The following is a 22,395-nucleotide window of genomic DNA, read 5'->3' as shown; positions in this document are numbered from 1 at the left end:
GTGTATCACTCCACTGACCGCTGTTGCTAAACGAGTTTGACAGCTGTGGGAGACGCTCAAGCTATTTGAACATTTTTACTTCTTACTTTGTGCACAAACTGAAGACTTTTAAGATTACATTTGGTCTCATTTGGTCAAACTCTGAAGATGAGACTACACTAAAGTCCTGAACTGTCATTTGGTCTGAGTGAAGAGCTGGAGAACGAATTGCTGGCTGTGCAGCGAGTGAGCAGAGCTCGTTATCGTGATGCAGCAAGCTGCTTGTTAAGGAACTATAATCTGGAGGAAGAAACTGCTGACATTAAAACATATTAAATGCCATGTTCACAGCCCCATTTTTAAATTTCTTGCTTTATTTAGTTACAGTCACTTTATTTAGTTTAGTGACTTTATTTAGAACAGTACATTGTGAAACTTTTATTTTACTTATTTATTTATTTATTTATTTGCTTCTATTATGTTTACATACTACACCAAATCTTTGATTTCAAATAAAGCAAGCAACATTCAGTTTACCATATGGGCCCTTTAAAATGAAGCATATGTTGTTCCTCACCCCCCCAAAAAAAGACAAAACAAATTTTATTATCTTCTTGAAGGAATAGTTTGGTGAAATGAAAACATTTTCCTTTACGCCAAATGTAAACCTGCATCAAGTTGTTAAGTAATTCAAAGTACACTTGCCTGTATGTTTTCCGACAGTGTATGATGTGCGGTTATACCGTTAAAAAGACAAAAGTATGGACACAATTCAGGCTTCAAGATGTTTGCTATTGTTTTAGCAATTTTTGGTGTTTGGCGTTTCTGGCATCAAATTCAAATGGGCATATCATTTTCAAAGAGCAAAAGCATTTCTCAGTTTCAACATTTGAAATGTTGTCTTTGTACTTTTCTCAGTTAAATATAGGGTTAAATGATTTGCATATCACTGCATTGTTTGTATGTACATTTTGCACAGCATCCCAACTGTTTTGGAAACAGAGTTGTATTAGCTTCCATTACTTGTTAGCTACATTAGCACAGCTTGAGTGCAAAAACAAAAGATGTAAACTAAGGACGCAAGACATGCCACTGCTGAATGACTTCATTAAGGGGGAATTCCACAAATTTTTCTAAATTTCTGTGTAAAAGTCTTTCAGGGTGATTTGATGTGAAATTATTAATTGTAGAAAAACTTACTGAATTTGTTTTCTTTAAAGTGTTGGTGATAGGAACCAGGAGTCACGATGTCTGCAGCACAGATATGACCAATTTATTCACTATGCAAAATGACCAATGAATCTACATATGTCCTTTTTTCATATTTAAAGTTTTTAAATGTAATGTTGATAATGGCAAAATAGTGGTAAATCTGGAAAAATACTAATTTGGCCTAGAACACCCTGCATGTACTCTGAATGTATGTTGAAAATCAATTTTAAGCCAACTTCTTTTCTCAAAACTATCGTAAAACAGTGTGTTAGGTTTCAGACAGTGTATTCATAACCATTTCATGTAATATCTTTCCATGCGGTCACGTTTACAGGCATTAAACACCAGATGCTATCCTCACCACTGTGACCAAGCTTTTGTAGAATGGAATACTTCACATCAGACCATGCAGAATGACCCTGTTTACATCTTAATTTCATTTTGTGGAAATTTTGACACAAGGTTTCCCGCAAGGTTACTTTTAAGGGCCTTAAACTCTTTGGACAGCTGGTTCAAATCACCACCACTGTGAAAAATTTGGTCTCGATTTGTTTCTCTAGAACAGAGAATTTCACATCAAACCTCTTTGAATGACTTTATAATGTAGAGAATGTAAAAAGAAAAAAGGTGGAATTCTCTTTTAAGTTTAGGAGAAAGCTAAGTTGGTTTGATTGTTTGCCAAACTATTCCTTTAAGACTAAAGACGCAAGAGCTACCGTGGAATTATTCAATTTAATAGTAGGAAATTGTACATGGTAGGAATATATTAATTTTCTTTTTTCCTGTTTGTTGTTTCGAAGTCCAAGCAGCACAGAAGGGAACGTAAGGGAACACGATGAGAGCAGCTTGTAGCTCGCAGTTGTGGAAGTCCTCTAAGGCATGAGGGGGTCAGACAGGCTCAGTGAGAGTGACTGAGCTGCACCAATGAGTACAGCGTTCCGTCGCTGGTCTTTGGAGAAACCGGCCAAGCCCCATTTTGGCCCGAAGAGGTCTCTGTGCGGTAGATGTGTGCGCGTGTCTTGAAGCAGCCGAAGCGACTAGCCAGCATGAAGAAGTCCTTCTTGAAGGTCTTGGTGAAGAAAGCGTAGAGGAAGGGGTTGGCACATGAGTTGATGGGGTAGAAGAGAACCAGCAGCAACTTGGCGTGCGACACGGTAATGAGCGGCAGCTTGAGCGCCGCAGAGATGGCGAAGAAGGAGATGGGTGCCATGCACAAGAAGTCGGTGAAGATGAGCACAGCCATACGCTTGGCCACACGCATGTCAGCGTGAGAGTGCACAAAGGCAGGGTTGCGCACGGTCACGTAGATGCGCAGGTAGCAGACGCACACGCACAGGAAGGCGGCTACATTGAGCAGCAGCAGTAGTATCACATATCCCTGCGACAGCGCTGTCTCCACATCCATGGGCAGGCAGATGCTGGTCTTCATGTAGCTGCTCACACCCACCATGGGCAGCAGTGCGATCAGCACAGCAAAGAGCCAGCCGACCGCCATGAGCGCGCATGCATGGCGCAGACGAAGCTGCCGCTCCAGCTGCATAGCATGAGTTATGGTGTGCCAGCGCTCCAGTGTGATGGCCGTCAAAGTGTACATAGACAGTTCGCTGGCGAAAACTGTGAAGAAGCCGGCCGCCCTGCAGCCAGGGCCAGTCTGCCAGTCGATGCCATGGTTATAATAGTGGGAACGGGTCTGGATGTCCACCGCAGCGATCATGAGCAAGTAAATGCCCATGCAGAGGTCAGCAAAGGCCAGGTGGCACATGAGGAACCTGGGCACCGTCAGCTTGTAACAGCTACTGAGTAGCACCAGGAGAACAATGAAGTTGCCAACGATGGCCAGGATGCTGATGAACCAGATGAGGACCCGCAAGAAGGTGAAGCCCATTATGTCCTCACATGGGTTGAAGGCATCTGGTTCCGGGTAGCAGCTCACTTCTGTCACATCCTTGCAGTGTTCCTCAAAAAAGTATGGCTCCAGGTTACGGAGAGCAGGATCGCTGCACAAATGGTTTTTCTCTGACCTGTACACACACACAAAGACTGAAATAAGACAAATGAGCTCTGTTCTGACTGCCTGTCCTGTTTTGTGCCTCATTGAAAAAGTTCTCAGAGCTGAGGCTAAAACAGAGCTAAACTGCTGTAGGCTGAATAGGTGAATATATGTAAAAGAGTTTTTGTGACATCACAGAAGCAATGAGCAGCATGGTTTCTATATATGGGCTGTATAAACTGGGGAATGCATGGTACATTTTAAAATTGTTAACATATAACATTAACTTTAAACTCCTTTAATTTAGAAAGGTTTTCTATGATATAAGCCCTTTAATATTCATTTCTTAATATTGAGCCTTATTTAGTACCTACTACACTGTTGCTGTCCAAAGAAAAACATGTATCTCCAAAATGATAAGTTTACAGGAAAGGCCAAAAATGTTCTTTACTTTCAATCTAAGTCAACGTGAAGAGATGGTTTTAGGCAGTGTGAAGGACAGCTGATGTGTGTAAATGATGTAGAAAATTAAAAATCAACAAAAAAGCATTCTGTAACTTCACTGCTTAAAAATTAAGGTTCCCAAAAGGGTCATTTCGAGACATGTACATGAGATGTGTGAATGTCATGAATCCATTTTAAGGTTTAAGGAACATCCACATCATGTAAAGATCTTAATCGTGACCGAGAACCATTTATAAACTTTCATTTTTGAAAGTACTAAGAAGCTGATATCTAAGATGTACAGTTATATAAAGAGTGAGAAAGTGAGTTGTTTAGGCGAAAATATTAGTGCGCCTCTTTTAAACTGTAAGCTGAAAGATTTCAGTAAGCTGTGTAAAGTTGTGCAATATGATGATATTTAATGCCGTCACAATAAATTACATTACAATAAAGCACAGTGTGTCTTACTGAATGCCAGGGACATCATCAGTACCTACAAAACACTGTACATTCATGTTTCATAACAATGAGAGCATAATTAGGTTAACTGGTTTTAATGCAGCACAGAATACAGTACAGTACATTTATTGTATTGATCGTTTTTAATATTTTTGTATGCAGCACTGCTGGTGTTTTCTTGTCTGCAATAACTTATCAACTTATTACACCCCCCCCCAAAAAAAAAAAACAAACAACAAAAAAAGGTATTGTGATGCATTGTGTATCTCATGTATAAAGGTCTAGTATATGTTTTTGTGATTTTACCCACCCCCAAAGCTGTCTCAGTATGTGTATCATGTGCAGCAAGGCTCTGAGATGTAGGCTTACTCACTTGTTCTTTTTGAAATTTTTGAACGCACAGCAGTGGCTGGGGTATGTCAGATTGGCCTGAGTGAGCTCGGAAAACAACTCCAGACTGGGTAACCATCGGAGAGAGTAGACGGAGATGGCCGTCAGCAGCTTCAGACTCTTCAGCATGCTCTCTGGTAAGGCACTGACGGCGGTGCGAGAGATGTCTCTGCACAAACACTCACATCAGCTTCATGTTCAGTTGTTGGGTGATTTACCAAACAGCATCTTTTACTTAGTCTCAGTGTAGTAGTCACTGACTATTCATTTTGCATTTGCTCTAGTGTTTTCTGCATGTGACCATGACACTTAACTGACTTTTTTATGATAATCAATGTGCATGTCATGCATTGCAATGAGTTCAGATTAGTAGACAGACTGTGGTAACACCTCTGCAAGAATGAAGAGAACTAGAAAAGCTGTAATTAGGATTTGTACAAGACATTTTAAGAACAGGATGAAGCAAGGAGCTGGGGGTGCATGGTTGATTGTAAGCCTCTGAGAATGACACACATGCTGGTGTAAAGGCTACTTGTGTGATGCAGCTGGCAGGCCGGATTATTGTTGATTGTGAAAGCTGGTCATGCTTACAGAACAACGGGGCCTTCAGCTCCTAGAAAGGCGAAGCTGTGGATATGCCTCAGTTGTTGGTTTCCCATGAGAAAACTAAAGAGGATGTGGGGGTAAAAAGATACGTTAGAGATTCCATGTAGTTCTATTCTATTTGGGTGCTTGAATTATTTAAGTTGTTACATTAAATAAATAAATAAATACATGGAAACAAGCAAAGAAATAAACTCACAGTTTTTCCATTTTGGTTCCATTAAAGGCATTTCTCTCCACTTCAGTGATTCCATTCTTTGTCAGCCTCCTATGATAATAATAATAATAATAATAATAATAATAATAATAATAATAGAACAGAAATTGGTTAAACAAGCATATCAGTAGTGACAGATATGTTGGTAACACTTTACTGTAGAGCAGTATTAATAAGGCTTCATTACTAAAACAAAATAAAAACTTTTATAATCACTTATGCAAATAGGTATCATTTGTCATAAAGGTTGTTGCCAACTATGTTGTCAGGTTGACATGTCATATGTCAGATGACACTGATTTTTGTGACATTTTATTGTCACTTTCTAGGGTGAAATGATCGACTTTGTAGCTCATTGTATTTCAGTGACATAATGCTGATAATATGACAGAGCTAGCCAAGTCAGGCTAATTAAACAAAAGTGAACATTTTCTTTGTCTCTTAGGTTAAGTGTGTTTTATTTTACCATAAAATCTAATGTCACATCATCAGCATTGTGTCAGTGTGCATACACACATAGAGGCTACAGAGTCTCTAGGTGTTTTAAAGTTGCTGTTATTAATAAAACTGCAGGTCCACATGAATTTGTGGTAAGACACTGAGATACAGTGCTTGAGGCTGTACCGTATTTTCCGGATTATACGTCGCTCCGGAGTATAAGTCGCACCAGCCAAAAAAATGCACAGTAAAGAAAAAAAAACATATATACGTCGCACCGGAGTATAAGTCGCATTTTTTTGGGGGGGGATTTAATAAAATCCAAGTTAACGTAACATGAACAGTTATTCAGATAACAATGACAAACTATAACAAAGAACATGCTAACAAGTTTATCAAACCATTTTTATCAAAGTTTATATCACTCCAAATCATCAAATCCATTGAACTCTTCATCCTCAGTGTCACTTATGAACAACTCCGCTAACTCTGGAGGTGGACGAAGCGCCGCTTATTCTTCTTCGTCGCTTTTGTCAGACTCGTCGTCAGTTACATTTGCAATTATTCCAGCCTTTCTGAATCCCAGCAGGATGCTTTCGGTTTTCACGGAAGCCCATGCTTTGCTGATCCATTCAATGACTTCCGAGAACGTAGCGTGGCGCATTCTCCCGGTTGCCGTGAAGTCCGTATTTTCCGGACTATAAGTCGCTCCAGAGTATAAGTCGCACCCCTGGCCAAACTATGAAAAAAAGTGCGACTTATAATCCGGAAAATACGGTATTCCAGCAATTGTTCCGGAAATCTTTGATGAATGGTGTTGTGTGTACAGGTTCATCCAAAGATGTGTGTTGTCTCTTTTGCTATTCATCCTGGATACGGGTGATTGCAGGAGCGCACATGAAAATTGCCATATTGTAAAATTTACAGATGATAGTCTGTAAATTTGTTGTCTCTGCTTTTTGGGGGCAGATGGAGAACATGTTACAGTCTTGCAGGAATTATGTTGTGAATAATGGTGTGATTTCATGTCTGGAAATGAATATCTTATACAATTGGTATTGTGGATTTTGTAAGCTGTAACCCTTAAAATGGACACACAAGTCAATGGATGGGCTGTAGAGAGAGTCAGTTCTTAGAAGTACTTGGATACAATTTTTGATGAGAAGCTAAGGTTTGAGGAGAATAAGGACGCAATTCTTTAAAAAAATACCATAATTGCATTTACTTTCATAGGAAGTTAAAATCTTTTTCAGTGAGTTCATCTGTTTCACTTCCTATAGCTCTTTTATTGAGAGGCTTGTTTCACTCATCTACATTTGCTGGTTTAACTCTCTAAGTGTAAAAAATAAGCTGTTAACAGAGTCTGAAATCTGTTTGCTCCAAAATAAAAATAATTGGTCTTACACTGGCTTTATTATATGAACAACAAACTCTGACCCCTCACATGTCCTCTGCCCTGCCTTTGAGTTGTTGCCCCTGGCCACCATTATCACTGCCCTAGATGTCGGTCTGTCCAGTGGAGAGTGTCATTTGTATCTGAGGCCATCAGGTTGATCATTGATCATTTACAGTAAGCTGTGTGCTTACTATGTATTTTATTTATTTATCTTTCATTATTCCTACTAATAATGAAGATCTATGAAGATGTCTGTCTGTAGATGTCTCTACCTTATATGTTTGTGTCTTATGTTAAATACCCAGTTGTGAATTGCCCCTAGGTGACAAATAAAATGTATTAAATTCAGTTCAATTCAATTAAATTCGTCAGATTTGTCAGATAACACGTCATCAAAAAACTGAAAAAAAAAAAAGTCAGAAAAAAGAAAACAAAAGCAGACATTATGACTGAGGACACTTGCTAAGTTTTTATAAATGTTTTTGAAGGTTTTTTTGTCCCTTGTCATTACTCATGGGCTAATGAAGGTATCATGTAGCCTTATGAACACTGCTATAAAGTATTACCAGTGTGTCCATGTTGTGATACAAATAGAACAAGTGAGGCCACTAGAGGGTCATTCATTAATCCCAGGTATTTCAGGCAAAAGAGGTAAGAATGGTAAAACTTTACATTACGGGTCACAGATTAAAGATAAATGATGTTATTAATAGGTCATTAGCTACTTATTGTTAGTATATCAATTTAATGTGCATTAAGCATTACTAAGTTACTGATTATGTACTTAGTAATTAGTAATTTACTACACTTTAAACTGATCATTGATCATTCATAGCTTCATTACTCATTAACTGAGTACTACCTGCTGCTTAGTACACTGCTAACAAACTGATATGGGTGTTCTCCTGTAAAGAAGTAACAGGAGAACTAATGAATACTAACATTTTGGTTCCACTGACTATCTGTTCATTCATCTACTCATTTAGCTTTTCCTTCGCTGTGCAGTCTTACATGGAACACTGTCTTTGATTTTTCACCTCAGCATATACGCTGCCTCACCATCCACAGAGCTGGTTTTACATATTTGCCATTTGCCAATTACTACTTACAGTACGTCATAATAATTAGCCATTAAACACCAACCCCCCGCCCCTCCCAAGTAAAGTGACAATGTTCTCTGCTAATAGTTATACTCTAAATTCCAGATTGAGAGCAGCCTATATACACTTTACTGTGAATCCCACTGTGAAGCCCTAATTAACCTGTCATTGGATGAGTTATGCAGGCGTAAAGTACTCATTTTCATTTGAATAAAAAATGAGTTATTGTTGATTGCTTGTTGGTGTCTTATGAAGTGTAATTTAGAATAACCGTTAATTAGTAATGTAGATAGACTCTTCACTCTGCTGTAAGGAACACAAAAACAGTTAGAGAGAAGTTAGAATATCACTAACTAATTAAGTGTTCATCATGAGTTTGTAGTTTAATTGGTAGTAAAAATGATTTCCTTAGTTATATTTTATTACATAACTTCTATTTGTGGATCTGTATAACAGCACACAACAATGCTTTTGCTCTTGTTTTGTTCTTTAGTGTACTGTGTGTTGCTGTAATAGATGAATTTCCCTCTGGGATTAATAAAGTGATCTCTTGATCTATCTGTCTATCATAGTGGTTACAAAGTAATAATGAATTAACAATAAATCTATAAAATAATTAGCAGATAATTAACACTCATAAGTCCTAGTTACTACTTCTTCATGTGAATAACCACGCTTATGAGTTCATAAGCAGTGTAACAAGCAGCAGTTAGTACACAGTTAATGGGTAAATGAGCAATGAACTGCTAACTAACTAAACCATCAGTTAGCAGTGTAATTAATTACTAATAACAAATTACTCAAGCAATAGCTAAGTAATGAAACAGTTAACTCATACATAATTAATATTTGATCACTTCTTGGCATATAATTATCACTTAATTTGCAACCTTAAATGTAAAGTGTTGCCACAAGAATTGCAGTTATGGAAAGGACACTTAATGATCACCCCTCAGAATATACTTACAGCTCAGTTATGATACCACTTGTAAGTCCAAGGAAAGCATTGCTAGGTATCACTTTTATGTGCATATTATCTTGTAGGTCACTAAAAGACATTATAAATTTAAAGTTAAGACAGCTTACAGTCATAAAGTTTTATACATTGATACATACTTTCATCCAGATGTTTGTTTTTTTTATGGAGTTACTTTGACTCTGTAAAACTGCATAGCTGTACACTAAGCAGACAGGGGGCATCCCAGTTACACCACATGGACACAGTCAGAAACCATGAATAAATGCTTACTGATAAGAATTTATACATGTTATGTATAAGAAGATATATATGTACATACAATAAAAATTCTAGAGCAGCAGACTGGACCTTGGAGAAGTCAGGAAGCACTGTAAGACCGGTGTTTGAAATAGTCCTGAAAGCACACACACTGATGCACATTTAGTAAAAATGGCTTGTTAATGGGCAATGGCTGTGTTTCCTGTGAGAAATGTTTGATATATTAATGCCCTGAGCTTGGGTCACTGTGGTTACAGGGCTTACAACATAACTCAGTTTAGACAGTAACTCATGAGAATATCCTCCCAATAGGAAACACAGAAATACCGGAAATTATATACTCACAGATATCTCAGCTTTGGAAGTCTCCAGAAGGTATCTTTCTCCATACTCAGAAGGTGTTTTGATTTAGTTATAGTTCTGTTAGTAGAAAGTAGAAGTGCAAGTCATCTTAGCAAGTACTATTCATTGATTTTAAAAAAATATATTTTACATTCAAAGAAATGAAACACACTTATTTAGTGTTGGTTTTCTCATACATGTTTAAATGGCACTGAAATGTGCACACATGGTGGCTATATGTCCATGTTTCAAATCTCTTAGCATTGGTAAAATTCTATTTAGTCAATTAAATAGAATAAATGTTTTGTGCCCATTGAGGCTGGAAGAGCTGAAACTTACATCTCTTCTAGTTTCGTTAGGTTTGCAAATGCGTAGGCTCCAATTTCCTTGAGGGCACCGTTCTCAGACACCATTCTGTGAGAACAGTGGTAATGATCATTTAACACAGACATCATCATCAGTGCAACACAAACAACAACAGTAATGAAGGAGCTAAAAGCCTAATTCAGTTGTAAGAATTTACTGTTTACATAAGTGGCGGGGTAATGGTTATGCTTGTAGTGATTTTCCTGAAGATGCAACTTGGCAATGTTAATTTAAAGATCATTTAGTTTTCATCTTAGCAGTTAAAGTTCCTTTATAAACCAAAGAGCTCATACAATATGGCATATAGATTTTTCTCCTCTGCTGCTATATTTCTGTGATTCATGTGTCCCATGTTTTACACTTCTCTAACACATCATGTTCTATGTCAAAGACTAAACATGTGTTCAATCAAGACTAAATACTTAATTTTTATATGAGTTTTCACATCAAACCTAAGCTGTTGATCTCTCATAATCCTAGACGTTTTGCCTGTCATTATCTTCCTCAGGCCTTGATATAGTGTATACCATTATTAGATGAGATTTCCCATCTTAGTGGATTTGCACCTGCACAAACACATGCACAAGCAAGCTCACACACTCTTCAGAAAAGTGGCTGCTTGTGATTTTTACTCACATTCGTTTGAGCTCGTGAAGTGATGAGATGGCCCATTTTGGAAACACAGTGATCTGAGTCAGCTTGATCTCCCTGCTCACAATCAGAAGATTATGTCTCAGTAAATGACTTGTTTGAAGCAAACAGCACCTTTGTGTGTCAGGATACATCGCACACTGTGCAAAAGTCACACACTCTATACTTTTATCTGAGTTATTGTCATTTAGGCTAATGTTTGTTTCCAACACTTGACACATTCATTATAAAAACTGATTTCAATGTAATTATTTTACTGCTTATAGTTCTTAAATTAAATTCTTTGAATACCATTTACTTGTACAGCTTGACATTTGAACCTGAGACACAACAGAATAGAATAGAGTTGCTTGTATTTGGGATGTCCTGAACATTTGGCAGACTACTTTTTCATTCATTTAATTGGCAGAAGTACAAGTCATTGATTTTTCAGTGTCAGAAAAAAGCAGAAAATAAATGTTTAGTATAAAATATTACAGCAGCCTCAACAACCATACAGTGGGTTGCAAAAGTATTCAGCCCCCTTGAACTTTTCAACCTTTTGCCACATTTCAGGCTTCAAACATAAAGATATGAAATTGTAATTTTTTGTGAAGAATCAACAACAAGTGGGACACAATTGTGAAGTGGAACGAAATTTATTGGATATTTTAAACTTTTTTTAGAAATAAAAAACTGAAAAGTGGGGCGTGCAATATTATTCGGCCCCTTTACTTTCAGTGCAGCAAACTCACTCCAGAAGTTCAGTGAGGATCTCTGAATGATCCAATGTTGACCTAAATGACTGATGATGATAAATAGAATCCACCTGTGTGTAATCAAGTCTCCGTATAAATGCACCTGCTCTGTGATAGTCTCAGAGTTCTGTTTAAAGCGCAGAGAGCATCATGAAGACCAAGGAACACACCAGGCAGGTCCGAGATACTGTTGTGGAGAGGTTTAAAGCCGGATTTGGATAGAAAAAGATTTCCCAAGCTTTAAACATCTCAAGGAGCACTGTGCAAGCGATCATATTGAAATGGAAGGAGCATCAGACCACTGCAAATCTACCAAGACCCGGCCGTCCCTCTAAACTTTCAGCTCAAACAAGGAGAAGACTGATCATAGATGCAGCCAAGAGGCCCATGATCACTCTGGATGAACTGCAGAGATCTACAGCTGAGGTGGGAGACTTTGTCCATAGGACAACGATCAGTGGTACACTGCACAAATCTGGGCTTTATGGAAGAGTGGCAAGAAAAAGCCATTTCTCAAAGATATCCATAAAAAGTCTCATTTAATGTTTGCCACAAGCCACCTGGGAGACACACCAAACATGTGGAAGAAGGTGCTCTGGTCAGATGAAACCAAAATCGAACTTATGTTTGGCGTAAAAGCAATACAGCTCATCACCCTGAACACACCATCCCCACTGTCAAACATGGTGGTGGCAGCATCATGGTTTGGGCCTGCTTTTCTTCAGCAGGGACAGGGAAGATGGTTAATATTGATGGGAAGATGGATGGAGCCAAATACAGGACCATTCTGGATGAAAACCTGTTGGAGTCTGCAAAAGACCTGAGACTGGGACGGAGATTTATCTTCCAACAAGACAATGATCCAAAACATAAAGCAACATCTACAATGGAATGGTTCACAAATAAACGTATCCAGGTGTTAGAATGGCCAAGTCAAAGTCCAGACCTGAATCCAATCGAGAATCTGTGGAAAGAGCTGAAAACTGCTGTTCACAAACGCTCTCCATCCAACTTCACTGAGCTCGAGCTGTTTTGCAAGGAAGAATGGGCAAAAATTTCAGTCTCTCGATGTGCAAGACTGACAGAGACGTACCCCAAGCCACTTGCAGCTGTAATCACAGCAAAAGGTGGCGCTACAAAGTATTAAAGCAAGGGGGCTGAATAATATTGCACGCCCCACTTTTCAGTTTTTTATTTCTAAAAAAAGTTTAAAATATCCAACAAATTTCGTTCCACTTCACGATTGTGTCCCACTTGTTGTTGACTCTTCACAAAAAATGTCAATTTCATATCTTTATGTTTGAAGCCTGAAATGTGGCAAAAGGTTGAAAAGTTCAAGGGGGCTGAATACTTTTGCAACCCACTGTATATGCAAATATAATCAGTTTTAGAGTATTTAGTGTTTTCCATTCTTTCAGTTTTTCAAAGAAATCTGCAGGGATGTTTTCCAGTCATAGAAGTTGGTTGTATTTTCTGCTCATCTCATCTAAGTAATCTCACTGACAAATTTAGGCCATAAAACCATAATTTACATCTCATATGTCCAGTGATAAATGTCTTGTCTCTTTTTCTCAATAACGGCTTCTTGACAGCTACACAACCTTTCAGACCTGTAGCATTGACTCCTCACAGTAGAAGGATGGACAGAAACACCACATCCTCTTGTTTAGCTAATTTAGACACACAGAAGAAAGAAATATATAAGTCAGCTGAGGTGTGTTTGGGTAGCTGCTGTTGTGAATGTCAGTGTCTCTTTGAAGGGGAGGGGGCACTCTTTAAAGAAGTGTCAGTGACACCTTTCAAAACAGCTTTTGTTGTTGAGACATAGCTGTTACGTATCAGTTTTAAGATTTGAAAGACAGAGGTAAAGAGTCACTTCAGTGCACAAAAGAGGGGACAAATTAAAACATCACTATGCAAGTTTTGGGGGTTTGGAGAACTCTGGCAGAAATCTGTAATTGCATGCATTGTGGGGAAGAACAATTTATATCATTTGTACTTTGGACTACTTCTACTTTGGATGAAAAAAATATTGCAGCTGTAAATACTGATATTTGCTGAGGCTTCTGTGTCATTTTTGTTAAACAAATGTTTCCTGTTTTTTTCCCCCTAATTAACAACTTAATGACGACTATGACTGGAAACTTCTGCACAGGATTGTAGGATTTCGACTACTAACCCTAGATTGTAATCATAATAATAATAATAATTAATATTATTATTGTTGTTGTTGTTGTTATTGTTGTTGTTGCTGTGTCAACAACAATAATATCATCATAATTTGTTTTGCCCTAATAATAAAAAAAAAACATCTCAAAATGCACAGTTAAAATACACAATAGAATAAGATGTGTAAAAACAGTGAGTGTAATGGCAAAACGATTTAGCCATATCAGTGATTTTTTGGGTCATTTTTTGATCGTAAAAGCAAAATGAAGCAGATCCAGAGAAGAAAATCATTAAAAACAGATGCTACTATAATGCATTCGCACAAGCTTGCATAATGAACTTCATACTACTTTATCCAGCAGAATACTGATAAATTTAATAACAAGTAGTATTGCATTCTCTGCTTTCTTTGCCAAACCAGTCCCTCCCTACAGAAGTAGTAAACACACCCTTTATCTTGAGTGAAAAGGAGTAGTGCAATCAGCAGAAAAAACAACTTGAAAACAACTTTGCCTTGACATGCCCATTTTACACTATTCTATTACATGAAAAACAAACAGCTGCGTGTTTCATTCCCTTTGCTACACTGTAAAAAACACAGTGCCATATTTACACTTTGGTGTCCTTTTGTCTCCTTTTGTATGTGTGTATAAATTGTTCTGTGTAATAGACAGAAGACAGAAATGAAGATGATGGGGATCAGATGGGGTGTCCTGACAGTCACTGGTGCTTATAGACAGTCTTCAAAGATGAATGTGCATTGTCTACAGTGCAGTGGTGGTCTATGTCCTCTGCTCCTTTTCTTTCCCTCTATGAGTTCTTGTAAGGACTACAGTTCTTGTAGAAGTACTGATCTACTAGTGTGTTTGAATCGTCACAACACCATTCATTTTTATCTAATATATTCAAAAATTTTGAAATGATCATAACAAAACATTTATTTAGTCATATGAAAACCTAAATTTTATAAGAAAAGGGACGACATATTCAAAACTTCCTCAATGTAACATAAAGTAATGCGATTGCAAAGTGATTTTAGACCATTTTGAAATGCTCACACAATGCAAAGGGCCTTTACCTTAATCCTGCAATAAGGCCCAATTCACTTAGCTCTTACCCCTCCATTTTGCGTGTTCATGCCTAGGGGTATGGTGTCCTGATTTTTGTTGAGATACAGGGGTAGGCTGAAGTGTTAGGCTGTATAGCCCTCCAAACTGAGGTTTTTCAGAGGCAAATGGAGTGTTATGAGACAAAAGAAAAAGTAGTCAAAAACTCCGACAAATGTAAGTATTCTCTGTTAAAATTACCATTGTATTGTGTAGTTCAATGTCATTTCAATGTATTTTGGTACTTCTCTTCATAACAATCATAAAAAATCACTGATAGTATGCTAATGTCTCAATTTTCCATTCCACCTTAAATGATCCAGCAGTACAGATGCCTGAAGCGCCAGAATGTAACTGCTGCATTTAACATGGGGTGAGAAAAAGATCACTGAAGAATTAGGGGTGGGTGATAATAAATAATTACCACTCCCCCCTCCTTGAAAGCATATGATGCCATAATTTAACTAAAGACCAGCAGTGAGGTTGCTGAACTTCCTCTGCTAACACTGCAGACTGGCAGTGTCGCGTACAGAGCATCACTAGTAGCCTGCTAGTTAGTTCTTTTTTTATTTGAGGATTGTCCATTTTGTAGGGGAAGATTTCAATGACTACACCTAGTAACTCAGTTCCAAGTGACAAAATGACAAGGGCTAGGGGTAATAATAAGAAATGGAATTGGGCCGAAATCTGTGGGAGGGTCTGTCATGGTTGGTTTTATGCAGTCTTTTCTTCCTTTAACTAGCCAAGATAAATATTTGATTAGAGTTTTTTTGGAAAGAAAGGCTCACATCAGCTGTATACTTTTAAACGGGTTCTAAGACATATTAGGAAAAAACTTTAATGTGGGGAAAAAAACCTTTACCTTTTGTGGAGATTCTTTAAACTTGTTGAGACTCTTCACACTCAGACATCTCATTTACAACAATAGTTCCTCAAAAAGCTCTCCAACGAAAAGTTCTTTAGGGCAGTGGACCTGAGAACTGGCTTAAGAACCACTGCTTGAGGGAACCAGTGGCATCCCTCCAAGACCTGTTTTTGGCACATTTATTGTTAAGAGTATAGCTGAGTGTTAGAATTAGTTGCCGTTAGCGTTCAGTTAGTTGCAGTAAACATATTAAGTAGGATGAGGAAAACCATCTGCATTGCTGTGTCTCCTCTATTAGTCTCTATCAGGCTCAGAACTGTTTGTTCCAGCTTCGTCAAGTAGCGAATTCATGCTGCTGAACCATGCTGTTGCAGACCCTCCACTCCCCCAAAAATGGCTAAAATTAAAAAGTAGCCAGTTAACTTAAAGCCCTCTTTGGGAAAGGCATGCAGAAATGCAGCAAATAGCAAATATCTGGAACACTCAGAGCAGCCATGCTGTAGTCTGTGCCGTGTGAAGGACGGTGGTGGGCAAAGCTAAAAATGGCCTGCGAGGAACACGGCTATTGATGAGCTAGTGAGGTACATGTCTTTGAGAATGACCTCAGCTCAGTTCACCAAATCCAACTGCAAACCATCTGAAGTAGATCCAAAAACAAACAAATCTCTGAGGCTTAATGAACCTAGGAAATGTCCATGTGTGCTCTCTCTCTCTCTCTCTCTCTCTCTCTCTCTCTCTCTCTCTCTCTCTCTCCCCCCTCCCCAGCAGAGTTAAGCATGCTGAATGTGCTTGATGAGGCTAGCAGATAGCCATTCCTTGTGATGCATGAAAAACAAGATGTGCTTTCTTGTGATGCGTGAAAAACAGACTATTAAAACTCCCCCTGCTGCACAGTTCAAGGCTGAGTGTGTATATGAGTGTGTGTGTGTGCAGTCCTATAGCCTTGAGTGCAAAAGATATGTTTCCTGCTCACAGTGTATTTTTGTTGTCATTCAAATTTCCAAAATTTGTTTTCAACAAGCAGCTTGAAAACAATAATAGAACAATATTATTGCACAATAGAATGATTTTGTCAATTTGGAGAATTTTATTTCAATTTCAATGATCAGAACAGTTCAGAGCCATCTAAAGCTCACCTCACTTTTAACTTAAGGCCAGTTTAATGATGCGTTTCAAATGATTTTACGTCTGTTCATACTTGTTTCAGTTAATTTGTTTTCTTTGTTACTTTTTCTTTATAACTTTGTCAGTGTTGTCATCATTTTTCCAATCTTTGCCATAGTCATATGTCATAAAATTGCCATTTAATCTTTTTCTGTCACGGATGCCTTTTTGTTTTTTAAAATGAATTAAAAATGTTTAGCAAAAGTTAAATAACTATATTTTTTTACATAATACAAAATGACATCATATGATAAACATCTTGTGATTTTGAACTGGTGTTATTGAGATGCAAGTTCAGAGATGCAGCTAAGATATATGCATCAGTGTTTAATGTCTCATTATCATGTATCATCTCATTTATGGCAAAACAATTTAAATTCTTACATTAAATTCATATTTAAATTGGGGAGGCTGGAAATGTTTTGTGGAATTTAATGCACTGTAGTACATATTTCATAGCATTTAGTTCCAGGAGACAATCTGCTTATATCTTAATGCAGCAATTAAGCACATCTGAACTTTGTTATTGTTGTGTGCATGCATCTATATACTTACACGTATGTGGTATTTTTCGGAATGTCACTCGGCATCTGATGGACTTTACTGCCCAAACAGAAGAAGGAGCAAGTCGTCCTGTTGGCTGAGCAGGTAGGAGATCCCAGATGTGTGCTGTGTGTGTGTACCACGAGACAAGTGAGACTGAAGCCCAGCATCATCATCCAGGCCATCATCTTCATCCCGCTGTCTGTCTCAGTCAGTCCTGCTTGATATGGCTCTTATTTCACTTTACCAGTTGTATATTGACCTGTATGCTGTCGCTGAGCTAAAGCATAGGGTGGTCTTCAGCGCAATGGTTAGCAGCAGGCCCCCATCACCAGATTCTGGACTTCCACAGCCACTCAAGTGAGCGTTGTGCTGTCTGTTTGGATTTGCTGGTCAGTGAATGAGTGGTAATGACTTTCTTGCTGAGCAGTGTGGTTGGTCAGGAGTGCTCCAGCCAAAGCCAATGAAGACCTTGAGAAAGAGGAACTCTGATAATAGGCTTGTGTTATTCTCATTTCTATTCCCACCCCATTTGCCTCCTCCTTCTCCTCCTCTGGTCCAGGATCTCCCATCTCTCCACTCTTTCTTCCCATTTCTTAACAGTCTGCATACATACAGTGATAGATACATCAAGTGCACTCATGCTAGCCTTCATCAGAACATAGTTTCACACACTGTTGGTGCTTTTAGTGGAAAGATTGCGTGACTTCCTCTGAATGTTTCTGCTTTGGTAATTTATATACCAGTATCAAAATGAAAGTTTGAAACAATGTGTTGAAACTTAAAACTGTAGTGCTGATTAGCTCCCCTGCCTCTTCTGAGGGTCTCTCATTTGTTATCTTTGCAGGAAACCACTGTCAAAAATCAAGACTGGGCATTCTTATGCATCCCATCAGAGTACAGTGGGCAGAGATAGGGGTGGTTCTTAGACTGTAAAAACACCCACTCAGCTGTGGAGGATGGTAGGTGAAGTGCTGGAGCCTATCCCAGTGGTCATTGGGCAGAAGGTAGAATAGACCCTGGACAGTTTGCCAGTCCATTGCAGGGCAACTGTAGAAATGGCTATACTTAAACAAACAAGCAAAAAACTTTTTTGAAACCAGATGTCTCAGGTTTTATACTGTAATTAGATCATCCTTGTATTTGTAAAGAACACAAAAGATTCTTTATAATTCTACATTCACTACACATTTTTCCTTGTCAGTGTACACACACCTTTGCCCAAATTCTTAGTTGGATTTTGTGATGAACTCTTGGTATACCCTAAACAACTTGGAATGTAAATCTAAATAGGAATGGGATGGATGTAAGTTTTCCAAAGGGTATGATGATTTTTGTCATTTTATGTTCAAATTGAGCCCTGCCACCATTATTTCCTAGAGTTAGAGTGTTTTAGGAAAAGAGGTCATCTGAACTGTTTAGTCTCAGAACCTTTGTTTGTGTCTGTCAGGCAGACATGTGATAGTAGTGAACAATGTGTTCCCTTACACTCCTAGGGCTAGAAGTAAGCCTTGCACTCCAAGCACATACACAGAGGGCGTTGCCAGCATTCTGGCACCCATTAATGACAGTGAATGTATTTAAAGAATGTTGATTTTCAGCATTTCAGAAACATCACAAACTACTATACTAAACTACTATCTTCTCTGTCCTGGCCCCCAGGTAGGGGACCTTGCACCTTGTTTCTCTCTATACCTAAGGATATTTTCTGATATCTTCTTTGTACGGCATGACACTGTGCAATTAACAATGGTGTGTTCTCAAATAAGTCCTAGTAATTGACTCATGATGTTCTTGCAGGGTTAAATTTCAGTGCGTGTCCAGTCCTCCCTGCACCTGCACTCCTCTGCTGGGCCTCTGTGTACAGAGAGAGAGCTATTCCAGCAATGGCAGCTATGTCCAAACCTGTCCTCCATTGCAATTTATACCCTCACTGCAGCCAAACCGCAACCTTGACTGCTGAGGAGGTTCTCAGAGTATTTTTCATATGAGATATTTTTAAATTTAGTTTCAGGCCTGAAGTTCTGAGTTCCAGCAGGACTAGTGTCAAACATTACACCTGTGAAATGTTTTTTTTTTCTTGTTAAACAGTAATTCTGACATTTAAATAATACAATGATTTGTGTTGATGATTTGTGTTGATGATCTGGAGTTCCAGATGTTTGAACTGACATAGTTGCCTGTCACATTGATCTTGAAAATAATTAGATATAACAGCAAACCAAAGCACATTTTTGGGTAATTCATCACTTTATCTCTAAAGAGTATGTGAAGTGTTTCTGAAAGTGTCTTTATTTAGCCTTTTTTTTTCTCTCTGTTGTTTTGCGCATTTGTCTCCTGTAATTAAGTAAACTGCATAATTCCATTATTGTTATTATTTGGCTAAAATAGCCATGCTTGGTGAGCAGTCAGAAAGCAGGTTGAGTTTTATCTGGCTTAAGTGAAAACACTGTACTCAGCAGAGGAACGGAGAGAGCTGGAGAGCTGTAAACTATTAGCAGGAGGAGGGATGTGAGGAGGGAGAGAGGCAGGTAATGAAAGGAGGTTACAGATAGAATCACAGCTGCTCTCCCTCCTATATTCCAGAGAAAGATAGCAGATTTGTGTAGTTTCTAAATGATTTACAAGCAAGATTAAACAAGGAATATTGCTGTTGCTTTGTGGTTGTGTCAGGGCTGTTGGAAATACAGCCTAAATTCCTTGGGAGTGAGTGACAGAGCCTCATGTAAATGAGCTCACTTAATTGGCTGCTAATTGATTGCTATGTATTGTGTTTTCTTTCAAAAACACTCTGGGCTGAAGCACTGTTTAGAACTTCACAGTGCCTCAGGGTAGGTTTATATGCTATATCAAACTCTTTCATTAAAAAAAAAAGTTTTACAAGATTCTGTCCACTTTAAAATGATGTTAAAGCCTGATGTTAGGACTGGAATAGTAGAAACAAGATCTGAATTGTTCTCCACATTATTGTTCAAAAACTTTCATTTGTCATATAATTTGTCATAATGATTGTTGTTATGTTATATAATAATAACATATGCATTATAGATTTAAATATCACAAAATAGATACCTAAAGATATTTTTGGATGTTTTTTTTCATTATTTCCAGGATTTGGGAAGAAGAAAGTTATGAAATGATAAATAATGTACATTATTTACCTATTTGCTGTAATAATTGATCAACTTGTCTCCCTGCAGATTTGCTTCCCATTGTGAAGCATTTTGGATATATGATTCATACTGGATATTAATATTATTATAACTCAGTTCTCTAGGTGAGTCAGCTACAGCTCTGTTCATCTCTCTGCACACAGCAATTTGTTTCTGGTAATTATTTAAAATCTATTACACAGTATTAGAACCATAACTGATTAGTTTATACATGTATTTGTAACTAAATTGGTTAATTGTTAAATTGGTTAATTGGAGAGCTGTAAACTATTATCAGGAGGAGGGATGGGAGGAGGGAAAGAGGCAGGTATTGAAAGGAGGTTACAGAGAGAATCACAGCTGCTCTCCCTCCCATATTCCAGAGAAAGATAGCAGATTTGTGCAGTTTCTAAATGATTTACAAGCAAGATTAAACAAGGAATATTGCTGTTGCTTTGTGGGTGTGCCAGGGCAGTTAGTTATACAGCCTAAACTCCTTGGGAGTGAGTGACAGAGCCTGCATAATCACCTTTTCCATCCCATTGCATTTGTAATGCTACCACATCTGCTGTGTTTTGATGAATTTGGCATGAGAGCAGAGCTGGCTGGCCTTTGGCTGGATTGAAGATCTAATAAGAAACAGCTAGCTGAGCAGCAGAGACACATGCTGGTTAATGTGCTTCATTAAATGTTTGCAGCTCATGTGGAACAATATTTACATGTCTGTGAGATTAAAGTAAGTTAAACCAATACAATATAAAGATTAAACCTTTCTTTAGCAGTTTGCTACATGCCTAAAAGTGAAGGTACTCAGTGCTCAGAACCACTTTTCATTTCCTTAAAAAACTTTCAATGGGTGGTTCTTTGGTTACCCAATTTTGGAAAAGGAATATGTGAGTGTGAAGAGTGCTTTTTTTTAAGTTTAAAGAACATCTACATAATTCAGTGGTTTTATGCAGAGCCTTTACATTGGTCATCTGCTTTACGTAAATGATCTTTCAACCTTGAAAATGCTCTTACAACTCATAGATCTCTTTTTAAAAAGTTCTTTAGGGAACCAAAAGTGGCATTTTTATTACATCACTTTAAGAATCCTCTGTGACACTTTTTTAAAGAATGTAGGTGGGTTCAAAGGGATATATGGAAGACCAAATGAATGAAGAATACAGAGCTGTTATTGCCTCATTTCTCTTGAATTGAATTCATAACAGATCAGCCAACTGGGTTTGCATACTGTGTAATTAGACCTCCACATTTAACCCATCCATGCTGTTAAACACCCGCAAACATGCAAACTAGTGAACACACACACTAGGGGGCAGTGAGCACACTTGCCTGGAACAGTGGGCAGCCCTATCCATGGCATCCGGTGAGCAATTGGGGGTTAGGTGCCTCATTCAAGGGCACTTCAATCATGAAATGTCAGCCAAGAGGATCGAACTGGCAACCTTCTGGTCACAGGGCTGGTTCCCTAACCTCCAGACTTCTTCAGCACTTCTTTAAGAAGGCAAATAATCCAAACCTGAGGACATAAGAAAAACAAACTGGGAATATATGTATATTTTTATGTCTGTAGATGGTTGTAGAACTACAAACCATTTATCCTCATTAATGCTGTGGTCAATAGACTGTTAATAAGTACTTGATGCAATATTTGAATGATGATTAGCTCTGCCCATTAGCTTTAGTTCACCCTCTCACAGTTTACTCTTTCTGCACAGCTCTGTCTGCACATCATGGAGAGAAAATATTTTGCCTATGTACATACATCCATACATACTCCTTAATCAACCCAAGAACTTGGTTATTATGATCCATTACTGATGGGGTAAATC

General features: G+C 38.1%; 1 protein-coding gene across 1 annotated transcript; it reads right to left on the bottom strand.

Moving 5' to 3' along the window:
- Positions 1 to 785: 785 nt before the first annotated feature.
- fshr (follicle stimulating hormone receptor) lies at positions 786 to 17,578 on the bottom strand. Its single transcript, XM_017703253.2, is given in 11 exon segments — positions 786 to 2,158; positions 2,161 to 3,212; positions 4,458 to 4,643; positions 5,066 to 5,140; positions 5,277 to 5,345; positions 9,196 to 9,276; positions 9,527 to 9,601; positions 9,811 to 9,885; positions 10,147 to 10,221; positions 10,810 to 10,881; positions 17,421 to 17,578. Coding segments are annotated over 11 exon segments (2,013 nt in total). The 3' UTR covers positions 786 to 2,063.
- Between the last annotated feature and the right edge of the window lie 4,817 nt (positions 17,579 to 22,395).

This window comes from Pygocentrus nattereri, chromosome 13, assembly GCF_015220715.1.
Source record: "Pygocentrus nattereri isolate fPygNat1 chromosome 13, fPygNat1.pri, whole genome shotgun sequence".
Classification (NCBI taxonomy): Eukaryota; Metazoa; Chordata; class Actinopteri; order Characiformes; family Serrasalmidae; genus Pygocentrus; species Pygocentrus nattereri.
The sequence above is the reverse complement of the archived record's forward strand: the minus strand, read 5'-3'. Positions and strand labels throughout refer to the sequence as shown.